This window comes from Capra hircus, chromosome 23 (assembly GCF_001704415.2).
Source record: "Capra hircus breed San Clemente chromosome 23, ASM170441v1, whole genome shotgun sequence".
Classification (NCBI taxonomy): domain Eukaryota; kingdom Metazoa; phylum Chordata; class Mammalia; order Artiodactyla; family Bovidae; genus Capra; species Capra hircus.
In genome coordinates, this window is record NC_030830.1 from 43,674,055 (window position 1) to 43,697,263 (window position 23,209).

The following is a 23,209-nucleotide window of genomic DNA, read 5'->3' on the forward strand; positions in this document are numbered from 1 at the left end:
ATACTCCCAACCCAGGGGTCAAACTGGCAAGCAGATTCTTTACCACTAAGCCGCCCTGGAAGCCCAATGAAAAGGCACCTTTTTGAGATAATGTGGCATTTATACTTAAATCATTTCAGCATTTAAACCAGGAGCTTAAATGTTAATGTACTATGATACATTATGAGGCTTCAAGAACTTCACATAGACTATAGTTTCTGTCTTTAGGGTGCCTGCGGTCAAGCAGGATATGTGGACCCCTAAACAGGAAAGCCTGCACTGCAACTAAAGTAACCAAGAGAGAGAGATCCAGATGACCACGAGGGCAGAGCTGCAGGCAGGCCAACCCACTGAGGAAAAGGAAATGGGAATGAAAGGAGGGCAGCGTCTCTGGGGAGAGTTCCAGGAAGCGTAAATCCTGACCTGAGGCTTGTACAGAGAGTGTGAGTCCTTGAGAAGGAGGAGGAGGCATGAGGCACCATCAGTACAGACATCTGAAAAATATCATGGGATGTGTGGAAAGGGACGGGCAGAAGCGACTGGAAAAGGAAAAAATACAAGGCCACAGTGTGTGGCAGAACGCAGCCCTGCTTTTCAGGAAGTGGGAATTCACTGATGTCGGCCCAAGCAGAAGCAAGGCCTATTCGTATGTGTATCTTAGATGAAATCTTCCATGGCAGCGTGGAGGACGAATCTGAAGGCAGCCTGAAGTCGCTTCAGTCGTGTCTGACTCTTTGTAACCCTATGGACTGTAGCCTGCCAGGCTCCTCTGTCCGTGGGCTTCTCTAGGCAAGAACACTGGAGTCAGTTGCCGTGTACTTCTCAAGGGGATCTTCCCTGCCCAGGGATCGAACCCTTCTCTCTTATGTCTCCTGCACTGGTAGGCCGGTTCTTCACCACTAGCACCACCTGGGAAGTCCCGCAGACCAGGACAGAGGATGAACATCCACGGAAGATATCAGGACTTGTACTGATGTGGTTACAGCAAGGGAAGGAAGGAAGGGACCAAAATAGTTTAGAAGCTGAAGCAGTGGCTCTTGCTAACTGTGTAGGCATGGGAGCCACAGTGATACAGGTTCCACAGACAGCCTTGCTTTGTTGGTTGCTACCCAACATAACAACTTAAATTGTGAAATTCTTGGAAATGGAAACGGGTTATTTGCAGTTGGACCCAGACAGCCTGACTCATTGCGAAGCATCAACTGAGTTCAACCGAGTTATATAAATCTTCAAGAAAGGATTTCTATGGCTTGAGAGTTTAGGATTAGGAGATGAAAACTATTATATACAGAAGGGATAAACAAGGCCCTACTTGGAACTATATTCGATATCCTGTGATAAACCATATTGGGAAAGAATACAGTAAAGAATTTGTGTATGTGAATATATATATGTGTATATATATATATGAGTCACTTTGCTGTACAGTGGAAATTAACACAGCATTGTAAGCCAACTATGCTTCAATAAAATAAATTGGAAAAAAAAAGAGAAAATATTTCTCCTTTTTTCAGGTTCTGTCACGGTCATACCTCTCTAATAGAAACGATGGACATGATCAGACTACTCAGTAATAGCTGTTCCTAAGTGGGGGAGGAGGAGAAGGGGACGACAGAGGATGAGATGGCTGGATGGTATCACCGACTCGAGGCACATGAGTTTGGGTGAATTCTGGGAGTTGGTGATGGACAGGGAGGCCTGGCGTGCCGCAATTCATGGGGTCGCAAAGAATCGGACACGGCAGAGAGACTGAACTGAACTGAACGGAACCAGAGAAGAGAGGCAACAGCTTCTGGTATTTAACGCCAGGTGATATTAACCTTTCGATGAACAGGATTGAGTGTCTCTAGGCAACAGGCACCCATGAATACATTGTAATACTAGCTCTCCGTCTCCAGGGGGAGCTGGACACAGAAAGAAGACGGTGCTACAACCGAGGAAGACACTGAAAGAATCCTGGAACACAGAGGAGAGGACCCCATCAGTGTGGCCCTGGGGAATCAGCAGGGAAATACTAAAAGGTGAAACCGAGGATGAGGAGGAAGGCCCTTGCAGCGGGCAGGGAACGCAGGAGGGAGGGGCGGAGCTGAGAAACTGGAAGCGCTGAGGACAGTCAGCTGGGCAGGAGCGCCTCTCAGCAGAGCGAGGGAAGAGCAGAGAGGCGAGGGAGGGGAGGACAACCCCATTCTCTAATCCAGGTGGTGATTCGTACATCTCAGAAAACATACGGAATTTCTGATCAACTGTGAACAGCGTTTTTGCCTTTTATACTTTTCCCTAAAAGACTCTAACTTAGAGATTAGTAGGTCATTTTAACAAGCATGTGGCAAAACAAGGCAGTGATTTTGTTATAGGGCCTGTGCCTTTCTCAGATACCACTTGCAAAGAGACTACTCTTGCTGGCCAGTGTTTCGCATGCTAAGTGTTATTAAACTCTGCTCCTCCACTGGCCATTTTAAAATGGCCCTGGGCTCTCTTCCAGAAAGCCCTACTTGTCACCGTGAGAAAACCAAGTTCCCAGTTTTCCTCCAAGGAAAACAAAACAGCAAAAACAAGAATCATAAAAGCAAAGACAGGCTCTAACTCACAAAGTGTGTGACATCAAATGAGATACTAGATAAAAAAGTACTTTGGAAGTCATGAAGCAGTAAAGAAAAAAAAGTGAAATGGTAGCATTATTGGTGGTTGAGCTATAGCAATAAGTTCTTTTATGAAGCCCCCCTCAAGAATCTTTATTGTATTTTCCCACTGTGCATTTTAGGAAAGAGCAAAAGTGTAGTAAAACTTGACCTCAAAGTTGCTTCCCAAATCTGAGACACATTCCAACTTCAATCTGCAAGGAATGTATGAATATTAAAATATGCTACAGTAACTTACCGTATTAACCCCCAGGCCATTAAGCATGTAGATCAAATCCTCTGTGGCTACGTTCCCAGAAGCACCTTTTGCATAAGGGCAACCGCCTAGTCCGGATACTGCAGAATCCACTACATTAATGCCCATCTGGAAAACAAACCCAAACGCCCAAGCTTGTCTCTTTACTGTATGTAAGTTGTTGCGTTTCTATTTAACCTGTTCCAAACAGCAAATAAGGAAAATCTGAACCATGATCCCACTCTATTCCCTTACCCACCTGCTGCTGGAACATTCCCAAGGTGGACTTCTTTTCTGGCTAATCTCATCTTTCAGGCTAACAGAAACTCTTAAAAGATCTCAGGAATGACAATAGTCTTAGATCAAAATTGAAACGGTGTTCTGATTGATAACAGAACAAAGGTAGGGGGTGAAGCTTGAAGTAAGATCAATTCATACCTAGGGTGTATTCTCCAATCTAATTTTGAGCTTTATTCTAACAGCTTTGGATAATCAATATGAAATATTTTCAACAGCCAGACCCAAAAAATCAAGATGCCTTAGAAGACAAGTTGGGGATGTCTCTGTGTTTGAAGCTGTGTTTTGTGGGGTCAGTTCATCCACTCAGTTCACCCAGTGTTTATTGATTAATCACTTTGATTAATTTGCACACAAAACCTGGATGTTTTGGGAGAAGTGAAGAGGCATTTAAGAGGTAGGACATCCACCATCAACAATTGCACCAGTTCACACTTACTGGGTTCTCACTAAGTGCTAGATATTATTATTAACACCATATGATGCTGATTCATAATCCCTACAAAGCCCCATGAGATGGATACTCTTCCATCATTCTCAAATCACAGATGAAGAAACTCAAGCACAGAGGGATCACATAATTTGTCCCAGGTCACCTCTGTCTCCAGAGGATTCCCACTCTGCTCTGGTCTGTAACCTCTGGAAACATGTAAGTTGGTTCACATTACACATCTGGGGAGATCCGAGATGGACAGTCTCCATGGGCTGGAAAAGCTGTGGAAAACATGAGCACAAATGGGTCTGAAAAGGAACCCCTGAGATCAGACTCGAGTAACTCAAGAAGAGAGGTGAGCAGAGAAGGCCTCCGTGGAATGTGACAAATGGGTCATCAGGAGCCACCTGAGGGCTAATCTGATTCTTTGCTCCTGGACATTGGCAAAAATGGCCATGGTCTCATCCGCAACAAGAAGCACTGGGAAGCAGAGCCCTGATCACCCTGCTGGGTCAGGGGTTCTAAATCACAGAAGCAGAATCACACATTGTTGCTACAGCTTCAGTTTATGATTCTGGAGGTCTGAGCTGGGACTTGAAAATCTGAATTTTTAACAAGATTCCAGATGCTGTTCTCACTGATGTCCTGGGGAATTGCGCTTTCTTTCTCCTTTTCTTTTTTGATAACATTTTTGTTTTAGATTTTCAGACAATTTGGGAAGAAAGTGCAAAGCATTCCCATACAATACATACCATTTCCCCTACTGTTCACATCTTACATCATTACGGTATACTTGTCACAACTAATGAACACATCTGATAAGATTAACCAAAGTCCACACATGATGCAGATTTCCCCGGTCTGGAAGCCATTGTCTTTTTTCTGTTCTGGGAACTCATCCGGGTACCACATTGCATTTAGTTATCTTGTCTCAGGATGCTGTGGCTGTGACATCTTCTCAGTTTTCACCGTTCTTTGTCCTCATTGACCTTGACCATTTTGAGGTGTACCTGTCATGCGTTTTGTACAATACCTTTCAATGTTTGGGTTTTGTCTTATGTTTTCTCATGGTTAGACTGGATTCCTAAACTTTTGTGAGGAGAGCAACACAGATGAGATGTCAGTCTAGGCACATCATATCAAAGGGACGCTCTACATGGTTATGGTTTATGACTGATGATGTTCACCTTGATCCCATGCCCTGTTTCCCACGTGGTACTTTTTGGGGAAAAAAAAGTCACTGTGTGCAGCTCAGATTTAGGAGTGGATAATATGTACCTAAATTATTTATAAGCCAGCCATATGGGAGATTTGTCTGTTCTCCCATCATCATTTATTTCTTCAAACATTTGTTTGTATCAGTAGAGACTCATAGGTATTTATTTAGTGCTTTGTGTTGAGTTCCAGTATTCCTTTATATGCCTTGTCACTCATGTTGTTTGAGATCTGGCCACTGGGGGCTCTTCAGTTGGTTCCTTTAACATGCTAAGGGGGCTGTGTTTTTTAATTGATGTGCAGTTGATTTACAAGGCTGTGTTAATTTCTGCACAACATTCAGATATATATATATGCATATATATTCTTTTTTATATTCTCTTCCATTATGGTCTATAAAGCTGCCCATTTTTAATAAATTTTCTAGATATTCCCTTGTGAGATCTAGGTTGTTTACCCATTTTCCCAAGAGCAGAACCAAACGCCATGGATGTCTCTGTGACTAATGCAAGTTTCCAGACATAATTTGTTTGCTTCTGTATGTCTGTCTCCGCTTGTTATCCTCTGCAACATGGGAAGGTCCATATGGCTCTTCTTCCATTACCACGACCTCTCTCAAAGTTTATTTGTATTCGGATGTTAATAACTGACCAGCTGAAGTACTGGTCCATTTAGGAGCGCCCACATTTGTGGTGAATATAAATAGTAAGTATAAAGACTTATGCTGTAGGAGTGGCAGTGGTGAAGCTGCCCAGGAGTTGGCCAGGTCAAAGGTTAGGACAGAGGCTCATCTCTGGGAGTCAACCAGTACATCAGATAGACAGAGACATTCTTCACCCATGGGTTAGAATTTATCTATTCCGTTGAAATGAATCTATCACTCAAGGAGACAAAAGTTTCGGCGATTTTCAGTCCCTACCAATTATAACCACCTGGGGCCCTTTTAAAAATAACACACAAGCTTCTTCTCCCCAGGATCTCTGTCTGGAAGTGAGTCAGCTTCGGTATTTCCTTAAAGCTCCCCCCTGGTGATTCTCTTGAGTAATTACCTGCGGGAACTCCTGAGGCAAGGTTCTCATCTATCTCAGCCCTTATCAGCTGTGGGTATGAGTGAGCTTTCATTTTGAAGATGCTCTGTACCCTGAGGCAGCAGAGTTAAAAATGATGGATCAGCTTTTCAACAAATCAGTGTTTGAAAGAACACTCCCCAAAGTATGTGAAGTAGTGAATGTAAGTAGTACCTGCCTGATAGCTGGAAGATAGCTTCAGCCTACCAGGAGAACTTATGATCTGTAAAATTTTCTGTATGTGTATTCAGTTCAGTTGCTCAGTCGTATCCAACTCTTTACGACCCCATGGACTGCAGCACTGCCAGGCCTCCCTGTCCATCACCAACTCCTGGAGCTTGCTCAAACTCTTGTCCATCAAGTTGGTGGTGCCATCCAACCATATCATCCTCTGTCGTCCCCTTCTCCTCCCGCCTTCAGTCTTTCCCAGCACCAGGGTCTTTTCCAATGAGTCAGTTCTTCACATCAGGTGGCCAAAGTATTGGAGTTTCAGCTTCAGCATCAGTCCTTCCAATGAATACTCAGGACTGATTTCCTTTAGAATGGACTGGTTGGATCTCCTCACCATCCACAAGACTCACAAGAGTCTTCTCCAACACCACAGTTCAAAAGCATCAGTTCTTCGGCGCTCAGCTTTCTTTACAGTCCAACTCTCACATTTGTCCATGACTACTGGAAAAACCATAGCTTTGACTAGATGGACCTTTGTTGGCAAAGTAATGTCTCTGCTTTTTAATATGCTGTCTAGGTTGGTCATAGCTTTTCTTCCAAGGAGCAAGAGTATGTATATTAGACTTCAACAAATAACAATGACAAAAAGGAAGTATTGTTGGAACTGAAGATAAACAGGAAAACTTAAACTGGTAGGAAGATGAATGATAATTATTTTTATATTGTGCAAGTGATTTATAATTAGTCTTAATTACCAATATCTATCATGCTAGACATTCCTGTCAAAATAGTTCTTTTTTGCAATAGTTCACAAATCCTAAGTAAATAATGACGCAAAAAATAGAAACAAATAAATGTATATGGGCTTCCCTGGTGGCTCAGATGGTAAAGAATCTGCCTGCAATGTGGGAGCTTTGGGTTCGATCACTGGGTTGGGAAGATCCCCTGGTGGAGGGCATGGCAACCCACTCCAGTATTCTTGCCTGGAGAATCCCATGGACAGAGGAGACTTGGAGGCTACAGAGGAGCCATGGGGTTGCAAAGAGTCGGACATGACTGAGCGACTAAGTACAGGGTGAGTGTATATGTCTAAGACATGAAACACATCCCCTTATACATAGACTCATTACAGTATATTTTATATGGATAAAAATTAGGAAACCATCCAAATGTCTGTAATTGGGGCTAATTTAAATTAATTAAGGTGTAGTTGTAAAATGGAATGATAAATACTATGTAAATGCATAGTTAAGGGAAAGAAACAGATTATAAAATATTATAACAGTGTATGCAATCATAATCCCATTTTCTAAAAAAAAAAAAAAGAATTTGGATGATAATATCAAAATGCTAAGAGTGATGATCAATGAGTTGCATGTAATTTATTTTATTTAAATTCTTTTTATCTTTATTTTCCAATGACCCCACAATGAATGTAATTATACATATAATTAGAAAAAGAAAGGCTTCTGCAAACTGTAGCCTGTGACAGAATGACAGTAAATAAATCAGAGTGAGAATAAATCAACCTAAGACTGAATTCCTTGATTAACAACATTATTTTGCAACTGATTGGTCTTTCTAGGATTTGAGACTGCAGGCTAATGTGTGTACATAATCTCACAAAAGCAGACACGATCTGGGGGAAAGGCTCTCTGAAAAACAGTCCTTCCTTCTTTCCCGCCATCACATTCGCTCTGGAACAGATGAGGTTTCTGTGAGCATTAGTCACAAATTAATTGCATCAATTCTAAAAGCAGTATGTGGATTTCAAGTTTCAATAGCAAATTTAAAGAGTTTATTAAAGTACACCTCACCTATGAAGAAGACGACTAAAATATGTGTTCCTTTTAAAGTCTCTTAAAAAAAAACAAAAAACAAATCCCAATCGTTTAAAACTAGAACTTTCAGGACTTCCACGGTGGTGCAGTGGTTAAGCCTTAGCCTTCCAATGCAGCAGACAAGGGTCCGAGCCCTGGTTGGGAACCTAGGATCTCACATGCCTGCACTCTGCCACTAAGGCCTAACACAGACAAACAATCTTAACACATAAAAGCAGAACTTTCTACCCACTGTCCCCTCAACTCTGACCTCTATTAAATGTGTGATTCTTCCCCCCTCCGAAGAAAAGCTCTTCTCAATGGACAGGGTTACCCACACAGTAAGTTAGATGGCTTTATTTATGAACAAGCTACTTTGGAAATTTCTAGTCATAGTCAGCTAAGAAAATGTGATTCCACTGTAGTCTGTTTTCTTTATCTCTGTTTCCGTGTCTTATTAGAAATGGTACACACACAATGTAAACATTCTTAACAGAGCAGGAAGAAAAATATTATTTGTTCTCCTCATCTGTTATTTATGGTAAATAGAGGAAACATATGGTACTTTCCTATTGAAATCATAGTATTATAGTAAACACATTACATTTACAACAATATCATGCATTTGTTAGTAGGTGTGCCACATGGCTGGTTTTACCATACAAGAACCTGCATGAAAAGATTATTCTTAGACATTTCTTTACCTATGTCTCCAAACCTAAAACACTGCTTTCAGATTTTCAGTTTCCCGGTGTGCGTGTTTGTCTGTGTGGATGTAAGCACACAAGCACAAATGATTTTCTACACCATACAGTATGTTGCAAAAACAAAGGTCTGGGGTTTTGTTTTAAAAGAAATATTTTTGGATCAACAACCACAAGATGGCGATGCAACACCAAAATCCACCAAGTTAAAGTCAAGCATTGAAATGCCCCTGGGTTCCAGCTCAGAAATGGCAAATATGAAAGTAAATAGCTTTATATTATGCAAATAAATATTTTTCTTACTTTAAAATAAGGATACTTTTACTAATGGTGTATAACACATCAAATGTGGTTCAATATAATCAATCTGTTTTTGTATTCTTCTTCCTTTGACTTCAACATGTTTATTTGTTGATCCATGTCTGAACCATTCTTGACTGTGATGGCTGCGAATTGATCTTTTTTTCCCCTAACTCCTCCATTTCTTCAGGACTTGGAATACATACACAGCCCTGAAGCACACGGAGATTAGTGTTAGAAATGAAAATTCCTATATATTTGGTCTGTCACTGAGAAGTAGGTCACTATTAGCAAATGAGAAACCGTTCTCTCTAGAACTCAGGAAGTTAATTCTCCCTAAAATGAAATAAACTCAAATCTCATAGGACGAAGGTGACCGAGGCTCCCACTTTCCTCAGAGTCATGATCAGAGCTGTTAACCCAGTGACACCGGTTATCCCAAGCCTTGTGAGTAGAGTTGTGAGCTCCGTCTGCTTGAGCCCCAGCTGCGTACTACGACTGCAGGCTGATGAAAATGCAAAATACAAGAAGCTACTTCTTCTGGAAACTAGCAGATTATCTGTAGACACAGCATGAGCATTATCACTCTGTACTGCAATATCATATAAGCTCTGAGGAATGTTAATTTCTTTTTAATTTCGCATGGTGGTTAGATGCCCAGATCACACTGATATGCTAGCTGAAAATATCACCTTGACTTTTTCTCAGTGCTGTAAGAACGTATTCTCCAAATAAAACTGAAAAATATGAGAGGACAAATCAAAGATATCTTTTCCAAAATGTATAATCTTCCATATGTGTCTGATTTTCCAAATATCTCTGATAGGGAAATGATTCATTTGAGGATTTTAAGTTATTCATGGGGAAAAAGACAAACATTCATGTAAGAGGAAATACTAACAATATGCCCATCTTCCTAATATTTGTTCCCCTTCACTTGTTCCTCACAGCTAACGTGCCTGCCAACAGAGGATCATAGTTATCCACACGTGAGTGCTATTTCTCCCCCAGCGGCCAGGCCAGTCACTAGTGGGGTCACAGCATTCTTTCCAAGGAGACCAGATCTTGCCCTGAGATGCTTCCCATCCGTCACTCTAAAAAGTTACCATATTCAGTTACAGTACCAACTACTTGCCATTCATGTGTATTGTGAACATACCATGGTTTGAAAACCTCAGACAATAACCATTGGCATACAGGAATAAAGCCCACTGTTTTAAACCACAGAAATTATACACCAGCATTGGCATCTAAATCATGACGCCTTGCTGTTGGGGTAAGTAAGCTAGTATGAGGGATTACCAATGCTTTCATAGACCGTATTTCATCTCTGAAAAGGCTTTCCCACACGCTTCCTTCTACCCTGCCTCACCACACATGAGAGGTTATATTCATGCTTTCATTTAGTATATTGCAAATTGAGACAGAAAGAAGTGTGTGTACATAGGAAGGCACAAGAAAATGGAAAAATAGGTAAAGAAATTCTGAATTTCAGTAGATTGAGAAACAATCAATACCATCAGCCTTAGCTGTGTGATCTTGAGGGTGTTACTTTCTCTCTCTGTTCGCCCAGGTGCAAAATGAATTTAATAGCACTAATGCACAGACTTGCTCAGGATACAATGTGATGTTCCATGGAAAACCCATACCCCATAGCTGGGTACATGACTCTTGAGAAGTCTTGGCTTTCACAGGCATACGACGAGGAGATAGAGGCAGAGGGAGGATGTGGATGTGTTAAATGAAGCAGAGAGCTGCGGCAGAATATAGCAAGGGAGGCGTGCGAACGGAGACACAGGTGAGCTGGAGGCACAAAGGACAGAGCTTATTGAGTAGGAGTGAAGAATGAGGCTGCACTAGATGAGAAATTAACAAAAAACACACAGTGGGACTGCCCTGGCCGTCCAGTGCAAGGGGAGGTGGCTTTGGTCCCTGGTCAGGGACTAAGACCCCACATACTGTCTGGCATCAAGATCTAGTACAGCGACTTGCTGTTGCTTTTATTTAAGAAAAAAAGAAAAGAAACAAACACTTAGGGAAGTGGGGATGAGTTTGAGATTAGGGCAGAAACATGGAGCTAAGCCAAGAAATTCATGGAGAAAACTGTGCTGTGAGGTGGGACAGAAGGAGAGGCCAAGCGACAGAGACTGGTAAAGGAACAGTAACCTCAAAGCTTCCAAGGAGAATCAATATTCAATCTTCTCAGAAACACAGTAACTAAGCTCATTGGCTGAGAATCCCAGCAAGAGTTGACCATTGCATTCCAATTTCAGTGAGATCTCACAATGTCTCTGTGATTGCACAAAAGAGATGGATGGAGACCATGGTTACAAAATGAGAAGGAGGAAGGAAAGGAGATGGATGGATGACGAACACTGTGTAAATGAGGAAGATCTTGTATCTACAAAGGTGGAGCCTCCATGAATTTTTTCGTAACAATCTACAAATTATATTTTCACAGCCAGTATTAATCTCAAAAATATACAAGCAGCTCATGCAGCTCAATTCCAGAAAAATAAACGACCCAATCAAAAAATGGGCGAAAGAACTAAGCAGACATTTCTCCAGAGAAGACATACAAATGGCTAATAAACACAGGAAAAGATGCTCAACATCACTCATTATCAGAGAAATGCAAATCAAAACTATAATGAGGTACCATCTCACGTCAGTCAGAATGCCTGCTATCCAAAAGTCTATAAGCAATAAATGCTGGAGAGGGTGCAGAGAAAAAGGAACTCTCTTACACTGTTGGCTGCTGCTGCTGCTGCTGCTGCTGCTGCTAAGTCGCTTCAGTCGTGTCTGACTCTGTGCGACCCCATAGATGGCAGCCCACCAGGCTCCCCGGTCCCTGGGATTCTCCAAGCAAGAACACTGGAGTGGGTTGCCATTTCCTTCTCCAATGCATGAAAGTGAAAAGTAAAAGTGAAGTCGCTCAGTCGTGTCTGACTCTTTGCAACCCCATGGACTGCAGCCCACCAGGCTCCTCCGTCCATGGGATTTTCCAGGCAAGAGTACTGGAGTGGGGTGCCATTACACTGTTGGTGGGAATGCAAACTCGTACAGCCACTATGGAGAACAGTGTGGAGATTCCTTAAAAATCTGGAAATAGAACTGCCATATGCCCCAGCAATCCCACTGCTGGGCATACACACTGAGGAGACCAGAATTGAAAGAGACACGTGTATCCCAATGTTCATTGCAGCACTGTTTACAATAGCCAGGACATGGAAGGAACCTAGATGCCCATCGGCAGACGAATGGATAAGAAAGCCGTGGTACATATACACAATGGAGTATTACTCAGCCATTAAAAAGAAGGCATTTGAATCAGTTCTAATGAGGTGGATGAAACTGGTGTCTAAAAGAAAAACACCAATATGGTACATTAACACATATATATGGAATTTAGAAAGATGGTGACCCTATATGCGAGACAGCAAAAGAGACAAAGATGTAAAGAACAGACTTTTGGACTCTGTGGGAGAAAGCAAGGGTGGGATGATTTGAGAGAATAGCATTGAAATATGTATATTATCGTAAGTGAAATAGATTGCCAGTCCAGGTTCGATGCATGAAACAGGGCACTCAAAGCTGGTGCACTGGGATGACCCTGAGGGATGGTACGGGGAGGGAGGTGGGAGAGGGCTTCAGGATGAGAAACACATGTACATCATGGCTGAGTCATGTCAATGTATGGCAAAAACCAAATATTGTGAAGTAATTAGCCTCCAATTAAAATAAATAAAATTTTTTTATAATCCCATATGTGCTTGATTGATTTTGGTTTAAAGGGAAGAAACTAAGCTCCAGAGCTCTTCAGGCGTCCCCAAAAGCCGCACAGGTGCAGAGATTTGTCTGGAACTCAAGCGTTCATGCCACTAGGCCTTCGTGCTTCTGAAGCTGCGCTGGTAGGAGGTAAGTTATTTCCACTTTCAAAATGGACGTTAGTGGGAGGCCTGCCTCATGTTGTGAAAGCATAACTAAATGTTCAAAAAACAAAAAATAGAACGTTCAGAGAAAAAGAATGGAAAGCACAGTGGTGCTGACAAAGAACTAACTGTGTTATTAATACTTACAAACCAGGCAGGGTTGGTAAGTATGGGGAGATTACACCTTTTTTTTTTTTTAATAAGTCAAAGCAGCAAGCAATATATATATAATATATATATATTATATATAATATAGCATAGTGAGGTCAAGAGCTTCAAGATACCTCACTCCATAATGCCCTCAGTACACGGCATAATACTGAGAACAGAATAAGTTACTGTTCAACTACTTTTCAAAGAATAACTGAAGAAATGATGTGCATGGAATAAAAATGTTAGCAGCATCAACCCCCGAGTGCAAGTACATTTGAATTGAACTTGATCCAATCCAACTAGAGAGACAGAACAAGGTGTCGAGGATAGCAAAATCAATGAGACGTTTCAGCAGACCAGTACGTATTTTGCTTGCTCCCTAAACCTTCTTCTCTTGAAAATGCTTTCTCATAATGACAGGTTTATGGAACCTGCTTATTTGCTCAGTCACTATTAATCTTGGCACAGCTGTTGGAACTGAAATTGAGTCAATCATGGGCTCCTCCCCCAGAATGTGGAGTAGAGACAAAGACAGGCTCTATCTTTCTAAGAGATGAGATGTACAACGTATGAGATATAGACAAGTACTGCCAATGTGGGAGACCTGGATTCGATCTTTGGGTTGGAAAGATCCCCTGGAAAGGGAATGATTACCCACTCTAGTATTCTGGCCTGGAGAATTCCATGGACAGAGGAGTTTGGTGGGCTACAGTCCATGGGGTCGCAAAGAGTCAGACCCAATTGAGAGACTTTCACACACACACACACACACACGCACACACACACACACACACACACACACGTACATGCACAATGGGAAGCAGAGACATATGGTCTATAACTGGGGGTAGAATGGGATATCTGAATCGGAGAGATGCCACCTGCATTCCAGACAGTTTTTCGGTCCTTCCTGAGCCCCAGCTTCATAGCCTCCCCACCTTTGTTTTTGAAATAACATTTAATGAGAGCTGTGCCAAACAAACAACGCAGTGATGCTAGGAAACAGTCACATTACTATCATCCTCATTCTATACGTGCGGAACCTGAGCGACAGAATGTGTACTATGATGCGCATAGTGATACACTCTGCAAATAGTAAGAGCTGAGACTCAGTGCCAGGGTGAACGCTTCCAAGTCTCAGGTCTCTACTTGTCTTGGGCCTTTAAGAGGTTTCCCATTCACACCCTTAATTCCTCACAACAGCATCTCTCTCTCTCTCTCTTTTTTTTTTGCTAAAGTCAGCTTGAGTTAGCTACTGCTGCTTGGAAACAAAGAACATTTACTGACACCTCCTTCAGCTAATGACCTGGTAGAGAAGATAGTCACAAATACAAAGAACTTGATGCTGAGTGTGGTAGCTATTATGAAAATTACAAATAAAGCTGTTTAGGAACGTCAGAAAGATGGTTTCTGTATTTTGTCGAGAAGCAAGAATGGGTGGGGCTAGGTGAAGTTTGATGGCTGGCTTGGTGCTGAATTGGCCCTTGAAGGATGTTGACAGATGGGGGATGGCAAGCAGAAGGGATATTCTACAGCGAGGGAACAGCTTGAGAAAATACACAGATGATGAATGGGTCAAGGGTCCACCGAGATTCTAAGGAGACTTTTACGTAGGGAGACTTGGGGTGTGGGTGGAGGGGAGCTCCCAATCATGAGAGGCCCCGCATGCCATTCTACAGGAGCTAAACTTTATTCTCTGGGAAATAAAGACCTACCTAAAGTTCATGAAAAATTATGCCATTGTTAGCATTTTGCTTCAAACATTTTGTTAGCAAGGGAATAATAGCTGATATGGATACAAAGCTGAGAAATATCCAAGTACAAATACCAGTCAGAAACTCGGTGAAATGCATCCAGTCAATGGTTGTGAGTATTTAAAATGGAGCAAAAGTGAAAAATATTGTCATAAAGGAATGAATTTGAGATAAATTTATGAGTTAAAATAGTGTCTGAATGAAGACTAATGGAAGATAATATATTAATGAAGTCAGAAAAAGACAAATATCATATGATATCCTTCTATGTGGAATCTAAAAAAGTGATACACATAAACTTATTTAGAAAACAGAAACAGAGTCCCAGACTTGGAAAACCAACTGTGGTTACCAGAGGGAGAAGAAGAGGATGAATTAGGAGTTTGGGATTAGCAGATATACACTGCTTTATATAAAAGCAATAAACAAGGACCTATTGTACAGCACAGGGAACTCTATCCAATATTTTTTAACAATCTATAAGGGAAAAGAATCTGAAAAAGAACATATATATGTATACATATATGTGTGTGTGTGTGTATATATATATATTAATAGGTGTGTGTGTGCTAAGTGGCTTCAGTCGTGTCTGACTCTTTGCAACCCCATGGACTGTACCCCACCAGGGTCTTCTGCCCGTGGAATTCTCTAGGCAAGATTACTGGAGACGCTGCCATGCCCTCCTCCAGAGGATCTTCCTGACCCAGGCATTGAACCCAGGTCTTATTATAGACGGTCTCCTGCATTGGCAGGTAGGTCTGTGCCACCAGCCCCGCGCAGATTTTTACCATCTGAGCCACCAGGGAAGCCCATTTATTAATATATCTGAATCATTTTGCTGTAATCTGAAACTAACACAATGTAAACCAAAGCATGCAAATCAACTATACTTCGATTTTAAAAAGACTAATGGAAGAAAAAGGTGTGATTAACAAAAGTTCTGTGATTTGAGGCTGATCCGTGGAGTGGAGTGGAACATAGTATTGCCTCCAGTGTAAGGCAGACGTTGCTCTCTTGAAAATCATTACGGATATAGAAAATGAGAAATTTAACACCTAATGTTTCTTAACATCTTCCTGATTGTTGAAAACTAACTTTAACTCCTTTTTGTAAATCTTTCGTTACATACCGATTTCCACTTGTTCATCTGCATTGAAGCTAATCTCATGGTTTCAGTTCAGTTCAGTTCAGTCGCTCAGTCATGTCCAACTCTTTTCGACCCCATGAACTGCAGCACGCCAGGCCTCCCTGTCCATCATCAACTCCCGCAGTTTACCCAAACTCATGTCCATTGAGTCGGTGATGCCATCCAAACATCTCATCCTCTGTCGTCCCCTTCTCCTCCTGCCCTCAATCTTTCCCAGCATCAGGGTCTTCTCAGATGAGTCAGCTCTTCACATCAGGTGGCCAAAGTATTGGAGTTTCAGCTTCAACATCAGTCCGTCCAATGAACACCCAAGACTGATCTCCTTTAGGATGGACTGACTGGACCTCCTTGCAGTCCAAGGGACTCTCAAGAGTCTTCTCCAACATCACAGTTCAAAAGCATCAATTCTTCTGCACTCAGCTTTCCTTATGGTCCAACTCTCACATCCCTATATGACTAGTGGAAAAACCATAGCTTTGACTAGATGGACCTTTGTTGACAAAGTAATGTCATGGTTCGGTAATACTCAAACTTATGATTCAATATTCTTGTAACTCAAAGTATTGATCTCCATGGGGCAGTAAAATAAATTTTAAAGATAATGTTGTGCTTCCTGGGCACCTGAGAAGAGTCAAAGGCTCCTCCTCTCTGCTGAGTACCAGCGATGTATTGGCACTCAGAACCACTTGGGGGTAATAAATGATAGAAATTCCAGATAGATTTAGAGGAGCCTTAGAACAGAGACGACTGGTTCTGCTTCCAAAGGCATGAGCTGGAGGGAAATGACAAGACTCACAATCTCCCATCCAGCTGTAGGGTGCCAGGGCAGCAAAGGCTAGATGAGGTGCCTGGCAAGTGGGGCTCAAGGCAGCCCGAAAGAGGACAGGGCACCCGCATCTGGCATGGAAAGCATACAATAATTTGTTTCCCTCGTAGGACTGGTGGGCAGGAACGAAGTAGGATCATGACCAAAATGAGGCAGAGAATAGGCCAACACCCACAGACCGTAGCGAGGGGACCATCACAAGGAGAAAGGGTGAACAGGTTGGGGAGCTCCATCTCAGGGCAACAAGGGGGGACTAAGATGCCCTCCAACAAGGTGACTCCTGCCCAATGGCAGGGTTATCATTTAGCGCCCTTCAAACTTGGCTCTCCTGTAGAAATAGGAGGAAAAGATGTGCAGCAGAAGCTTAAGCTGATGAACATGAAGCTGATGAATGCATTCAGCCATTTATTAGGAGATATTTACTGGGGGGCGTTTAAATGGAAGGATTCATTAAACTGGACATTGTTATCTATTTACATGGATAATAAAGTCTAAAATAATGTACATTACTCTGTCACTGTATGAGTATTACCACTTATGTCTTTATTGCTCATTTTCAAATTAGCTCAAATTCAACTTGATTTCTAAATGAGTTGCCAAGGACCTTGTTTATGCTAGAGCCACCATGATCAAAATGCCTCACCAGATAGTTATGGTAACAATGGTATTAATTTTTCTAAGCAGTGAATACAATTTAAAAGAAGAGAAAAAGCTGAGTGCACATGAAATGCAGGATGGTTTTCTCCCCACTTTAAGCAAGTCATTCAAAAAAGGTGGGAAAATAAAGTAGGTATAATTACAATTTTATATGGAGGAGATGAAGGAGGTTTGAAGCCAACCAACATATCTGGAAAACGTGGTATAACCAATGTATGAGGCATTTGTTGGTATTTATCTTGGGTGAAATATAGAGGTAGGGGATGGCTGTAGTTGCATAGTTCAAGACCATTACGTGGTCAAGAAAATAGACATATTCTGTATAATTTCAGAGGAAAATAGGGGTAGATTTTGGTTGATTACGAGAAATAACTCTCTAGCCAGTTAAAGCTCCTCAAACTTGAATGGGTTCACTCTCAAAATAACGATCTCCCTGCCACTGAAAGTATTAAAAGACAATCTAAAGGTTGTAGACTGAATCCTTTATGTAGTGACCGAAGCTTATTGACTTTGAGGGTTTTTAGGGTTTTATCCACTCTTAAGGCTTCCTATAAATGCATGTTGAATGTAGCTTGTTCAATACCATCTAATTTAGCCATAAAGCTATGGACCTAGTGAAATGAAGTTAGAAGCAAGGGCTTCTGCTATTGTAGTTGAGGCAACACATCACTGAGGTAGGTCCATTCCTTGGACCATGTGAGAGGAAAATTATAAGCAAGACAGTGACTTTTGGGGAAGGCCACAAGTTGTAAGCCGCCAGATGGCATCCAACCGGGATGTCCAATGCCAACAGCCAAGAAAAAGTCATATAAAACACAGTTTTAAAAGAAAAAACATTTGTTGAAGATTCTCCTGAAAGGTGCCAAACCCACACATACTTGGTATTTGTGGTGAGGCTGCCAAATACCATGGGTTTACAAAAGCTTCCATATGACCTATAACATATTTGAGGATTTTTTTTTTAACTTTAATACTTCTAACCACCTAAAATTCAATGCCACCTCTCATTAAGCACGAAAGCAGAAAAGCAGATGGAAATCTTCAGATCTGAGTGCAGTTCAAGGGCAATTTTGCTCACAGGTGAGATACTGTTAAGAGACAAAGAATCACTTGAGGGATACACAGGCAAATATACCTAATATCTATCATGGGGGAAAAAAAAGGCCAAATATCCTCTCTGGACAAGAATACAAGTTAGGCTTCTCAGCTTTCTCAACACAACAAGAAAGGTACCATTCACACTTCTGTTCTTCATAGGACACAGCCCTGTGAAAGTCAAGCGGATGGCTCCCAGAGGTCGTGCTTGTCCATTCCTTTTGTGTTTCTTATCACAGGGGACTGGTGGCTGCTTGGTGCATCTTCAAGTTCCCATGATCCACGGGACTCCTGCTGGGTTCAGCCAACAGAAGGCTCCATGAGACGGAGAAGATGGAATAGCGTCCCCACGGACTGCTTCAGGTGGTACCTCTGTGGCTCTGAAGGCCCTCCTGACCGTGGTTCCAACTTCCTCCTGGTGACTGATGGTGAGCCCCAGGGATACTTACCCTCCTTTGTCCGTCCAGCCCGGGGGCCTAATGCAGTTCCAACAGGGGTCCCCTTGCTGTTGCTAATCTCAGGAGCACCTCCTTAGAAGTATCTGGGGAGCGAGATTTAAGGAAACCCTTACTCTCAGAGCTGGGCAGAACAATGTCAGCACTTGAACACGAACACTTCCTAAAGTTTGTAGCCTGGGTTCCTGGCTTGCCTGCCCAAGTCCAGGCCCTGCCCAGCTCTGGGGTGATTTACTGTCTGCTCCTCAGTTGTAGAGTTCTCCCATCACCTGCATAACTAAGTCTCTCTATCCCTTTGTTTACAGGTAGCCTGCTTTCCAGCTGGACCTTGACAAATTCTAACATTCCTTGCAGGGAATTTAATTGTGAATTTGCTTCCACTTAGCTTTTGTCAGAGGCAGACTGAGAAAATATTAAACGAAGACACCTTAAGAAATATATTGCCCATTCTCTTCTATGTATTTGAGTTCTATCTTTACATAATCGGTTTAGTTCACTGGGAAGAAATATACCTGGATCTCATTAGCTCAGACGCTACAGAGATAGCTTCCCTGAATCCCCTTTTAAGGTCATTCTTTTGTGATTTATTGACAGTAAAGAGAAAAATTAAAAGTAAATATCTTTCCCCTCATTTATTCTAAAAACATCTGCTGAGGCTATTGTCCCTTCATTTCAGTTCAGTTCAGTCGCTCAGTCGTGTCTGACTGCTTGCGACCCCATGAATTGCAGCACGCCAGGCCTCTCTGTCCATCACCATCTCCCGGAGTTCACTCAGACTCACGTCCATCAAGTCTGTGATGCCATCCAGCCATCTCATCCTCTGTTGTCCCTTTCTCCTCCTGCCTCCAATCCCTCCCAGCATCAAAGTCTTTTCCAATGAGTGAACTCTTCGCATGAGGTGGCCAAAGTACTGGAGTTTCAGCTTTAGCATCATTCCCTCCAAAGAAATCCCAGGGCTGATCTCCTTCAGAATGGACTGGTTGGATCTCCTTGCAGTCCAAGGGACTCTCAAGAGTCTTCTCCAACACCACAGTTCAAAAGCATCAATTCTTCGGTGCTCAGCCTTCTTCACAGTCCAACTCACATCCATACATGACTACTGGAAAAACCATAGCCTTGGCTAGATGGACGTTGGCTGGCAAAGTAATGTCTCTGCTTTTCAATATACTATCTAGGTTGGTCATAACTTTTCTTCCAAAGAGTAAGCGTTGTTTAATTTCATGGCTGCAATCACTATCTGCAGTGATTTTGGAGCCTAAAAAAAATAAAGTTTGACATGGTTTCCACTGTTTCCCCATCGATTTCACATGAGGTGATGGGACTTGATGCCATGATTTTCGTTTTCTGAATGTTGAGCTTTAAGCCAACTTTTTCACTCTCCTGTTTCACTTTTATCAAGAGGCTTTTTAGCTCCTCTTCACTTTCTGCCATAAGGGTGGTGTCATCTGCATATCTGAGGTTATTGATATTTCTCCTGGCAATCTTGATTCCAGCTTGTGTTTCTTCCAGTCCAGCATTTCTCATGATGTACTCTGCATAGAAGTTAAATAAGCAGGGTGACAATATACAGCCTTGACGTACTCCTTTTCCTGTTTGGAACCAGTCTGTTGTTCCATGTCCAGTTCTAACTGTTGCTTCCTGACCTGCATACAGATTTCTTAAGAGGCAGGTCAGGTGGTCTGGTATTCCCATCTCTTCCAGAATTTTCCACAGTTTATTGTGATCCACACAGTCAAAGGTCTTGGCATAGTCAATAAAGCAGAAATAGATGTTTTTCTGGAACTCTCTTGCTTTTTCCATGATCCAGCGGATGTTGGCAATTTGATCTCCAGTTCCACTGCCTTTTCTAAAACCAGCTTGAACATCAGGGAGTTCACGGTTCACATATTGCTGAAGCCTGGCTTGGAGAATTTTTGCATCATGTATTAATCAGGGTGATTAAATTGAATTGCTTAAAGCAGAGACATTACTTTGCCAACTAAGGTCCGTCTAGCCAAGGCTATGGTTTTTCCAGTGGTCATGTATAGATGTGAGAGTTGGACTGTGAAGAAGGCTGAGCACCGAAGAATTGATGCTTTTGAACTGTGGTGTTGGAGAAGACTCTTGAGAGTCCCTTGGACTGCAAGGACATCCAACCAGTCCATTCTGAAGGAGATCAACCCTGGGATTTCTTTGGAAGGAATGATGCCAAAGCTGAAACTCCAGTACTTTGGCCACCTCATCCGAAGAGTTGACTCATTGGAAAAGACTTTGATGCTGGGAGGGATTGGAGGCAAGAGGAGAAGGGGACGACAGAAGATGAGATGGCTGGATGGCATCACAGACTCGTTGGACGTGAGTCTGAGTGAACTCCAGGAGTTGGTGATGGACAGGGAGGCCTGGTGTGCTGCAATTCATGGGCTCGCAAAGAGTCGGACACGACTGAGAGACTGAACTGAACTGAACTGAAGGGAAGAAATGAGGGAACATTTATGGTTCACTTAAATGGGAAGAGTTTGGTGGAGCTGATCTTGGGAAAAATTAGACCAAGGACTCCAACACTCCTTTTCTTTCTTCTCCCCATCCCTCTCCTTGTCTCCCTTCCCTTCCCTTTCTCTTCTTCCTCTCTCTCTCTGTCTCAGTCTCTGCTTCTCTCTCCCCTGTCCTCTCACTGTGCTGGCTTTATTCTTTCATGTCTACTATGCAAAAGTTCCAGAGTCTTATATAAGAAAGGGAGCACTTTTTCTTGAGCTCCAGCCAGAAATTCTCAGGAGAGGGGTCTTTACTTTCTTTGAGTCATATGTCCATTCGTGGACAGTCACTCCCGTGCACTAGAATACAGCCAGGAGGGGAGAGTGTGGGGGTGGAGATGCTGCAGTTCCTCAGTCCTCCCAAGCAACCCCAAGGTTGAGAGATGAGGGAATAGCTTCTTTGAAGAAGGGACATGTGACTGTGAGCAGGCCACAAAGTAAATATTCAGAACAGTTAGAAGCCACTCAATACATTCCATTTAAAGTTCAATACCACAGAAAGATTGGGAGTTAGGCCTTCATGCCCCTCTTTAAGTCCTTGTTTTAGGAGATTTAACACGCGATTTAACACTTGGTAGTGGCAACTGCTCATTCTATTAATATCAATGAACAGATATTTACTGAATTCTTACATTTTTCTGGGTGCCAGGTATACAATAATGGAAAATAACACCTATAAAATCTGTGCTCTCATGGAGCCAGCTGTGCAGTAGAGAAGGAAACCAGTTATGATGGTCAAACGACCAGAAGAATGCAGGAAGGCAAGGGCAGGGCTGCGTGTGTAGGTGATTCTTTCAATGTACACTGGTCTGTTAAAAGGAATTTGAGCTGAACCCAGCATTAAGCAGGAAAGTGAACTAAGAATTCATCTAACACAACAGTGTTTAATGCAAAGTGAACAAAGTAAGCACAGATATCCTGAACAGGAAGGTTGGGGAATATGTTTAGAGAGCAGGGGGGACCATTAGGACTGGAACAGAGGGACCAGGGAGGCAACGTGAAAACATAACAGCAGACACGTAGGAGGGCCAGATGAGGGGTACTGATCTTCCATCAGTGTGTAATAATCACACTGCATAATCAGCGTGTCAGTTTGCAGCCCCATCTGCATTTTTTTCAATGATAGGTAAAGACTAGAAAATATCTTTGTTCAATGAACTTTCTCACTACAGAACACGCTGCTGTTTGACAGGCCACAAGTGTTGAATCAGTAAATGACAAACAGGAAAGGGAGCATGTTTTGAACCAAAGCTCATATGAGGCAATTGACAAATTCATTTGGGAGTATTTTAATGCTTTTCTGTTAAACAAATATGTTTACTTGAGCAAAAGTGTCCTGTACTAATTACAGGAGATTTGAGTTTCTTACTGGACTATATGGATTTCATAAATGTCTATAGGTTGAACAAGTTCTAATTTTACAGGGAGACCTACTTTTCTGTCAAAATTACTACAAAAGGGTACAGTTCTTAGAAACACATTTAGTTTTATATAAGTTGAAGAGTAAATCAGGCAATCAGCCAAAATTGACTAGTTAGTTACTCACTTAAGGCTTAGAATACTGATATATATAAGACATAGGCTTAGACTGAGAAAACTTACCATTTAGTAGAAAAGCCATGATATGTAGGTGAATACTTACAAAGGAAACTCTGAGAAGTACTAGTTCTGGTCAATTAGGAAAAAAAGTTGTAAGAGTTCAGAGAGAAGGAAATTATTTCAGGCTGGGTTGTAATCAGAGCAGGTTTCATGGAGGAAATGACATCTGAACTTGGCCTTGAGGAATAGGATGATTCTACAGAGTGTGGGGCTTGGGGAGC

At 42.1% G+C, this 23,209-nt stretch overlaps 1 protein-coding gene across 2 annotated transcripts in view; it reads right to left on the reverse strand.

Annotated features, from left to right (window-relative positions):
- Positions 1 to 23,209, reverse strand: part of HMGCLL1 (3-hydroxymethyl-3-methylglutaryl-CoA lyase like 1) — a 188,938-nt gene that overhangs the window by 4,004 nt on the left and 161,725 nt on the right. For both annotated transcript variants that reach the window (XM_018039307.1, XM_018039306.1), the window contains one exon: positions 2,857 to 2,982. In XM_018039307.1, coding sequence (XP_017894796.1) covers positions 2,857 to 2,982 — 126 coding nt within the window. The remainder of the gene's footprint in view (positions 1 to 2,856; positions 2,983 to 23,209) is intronic.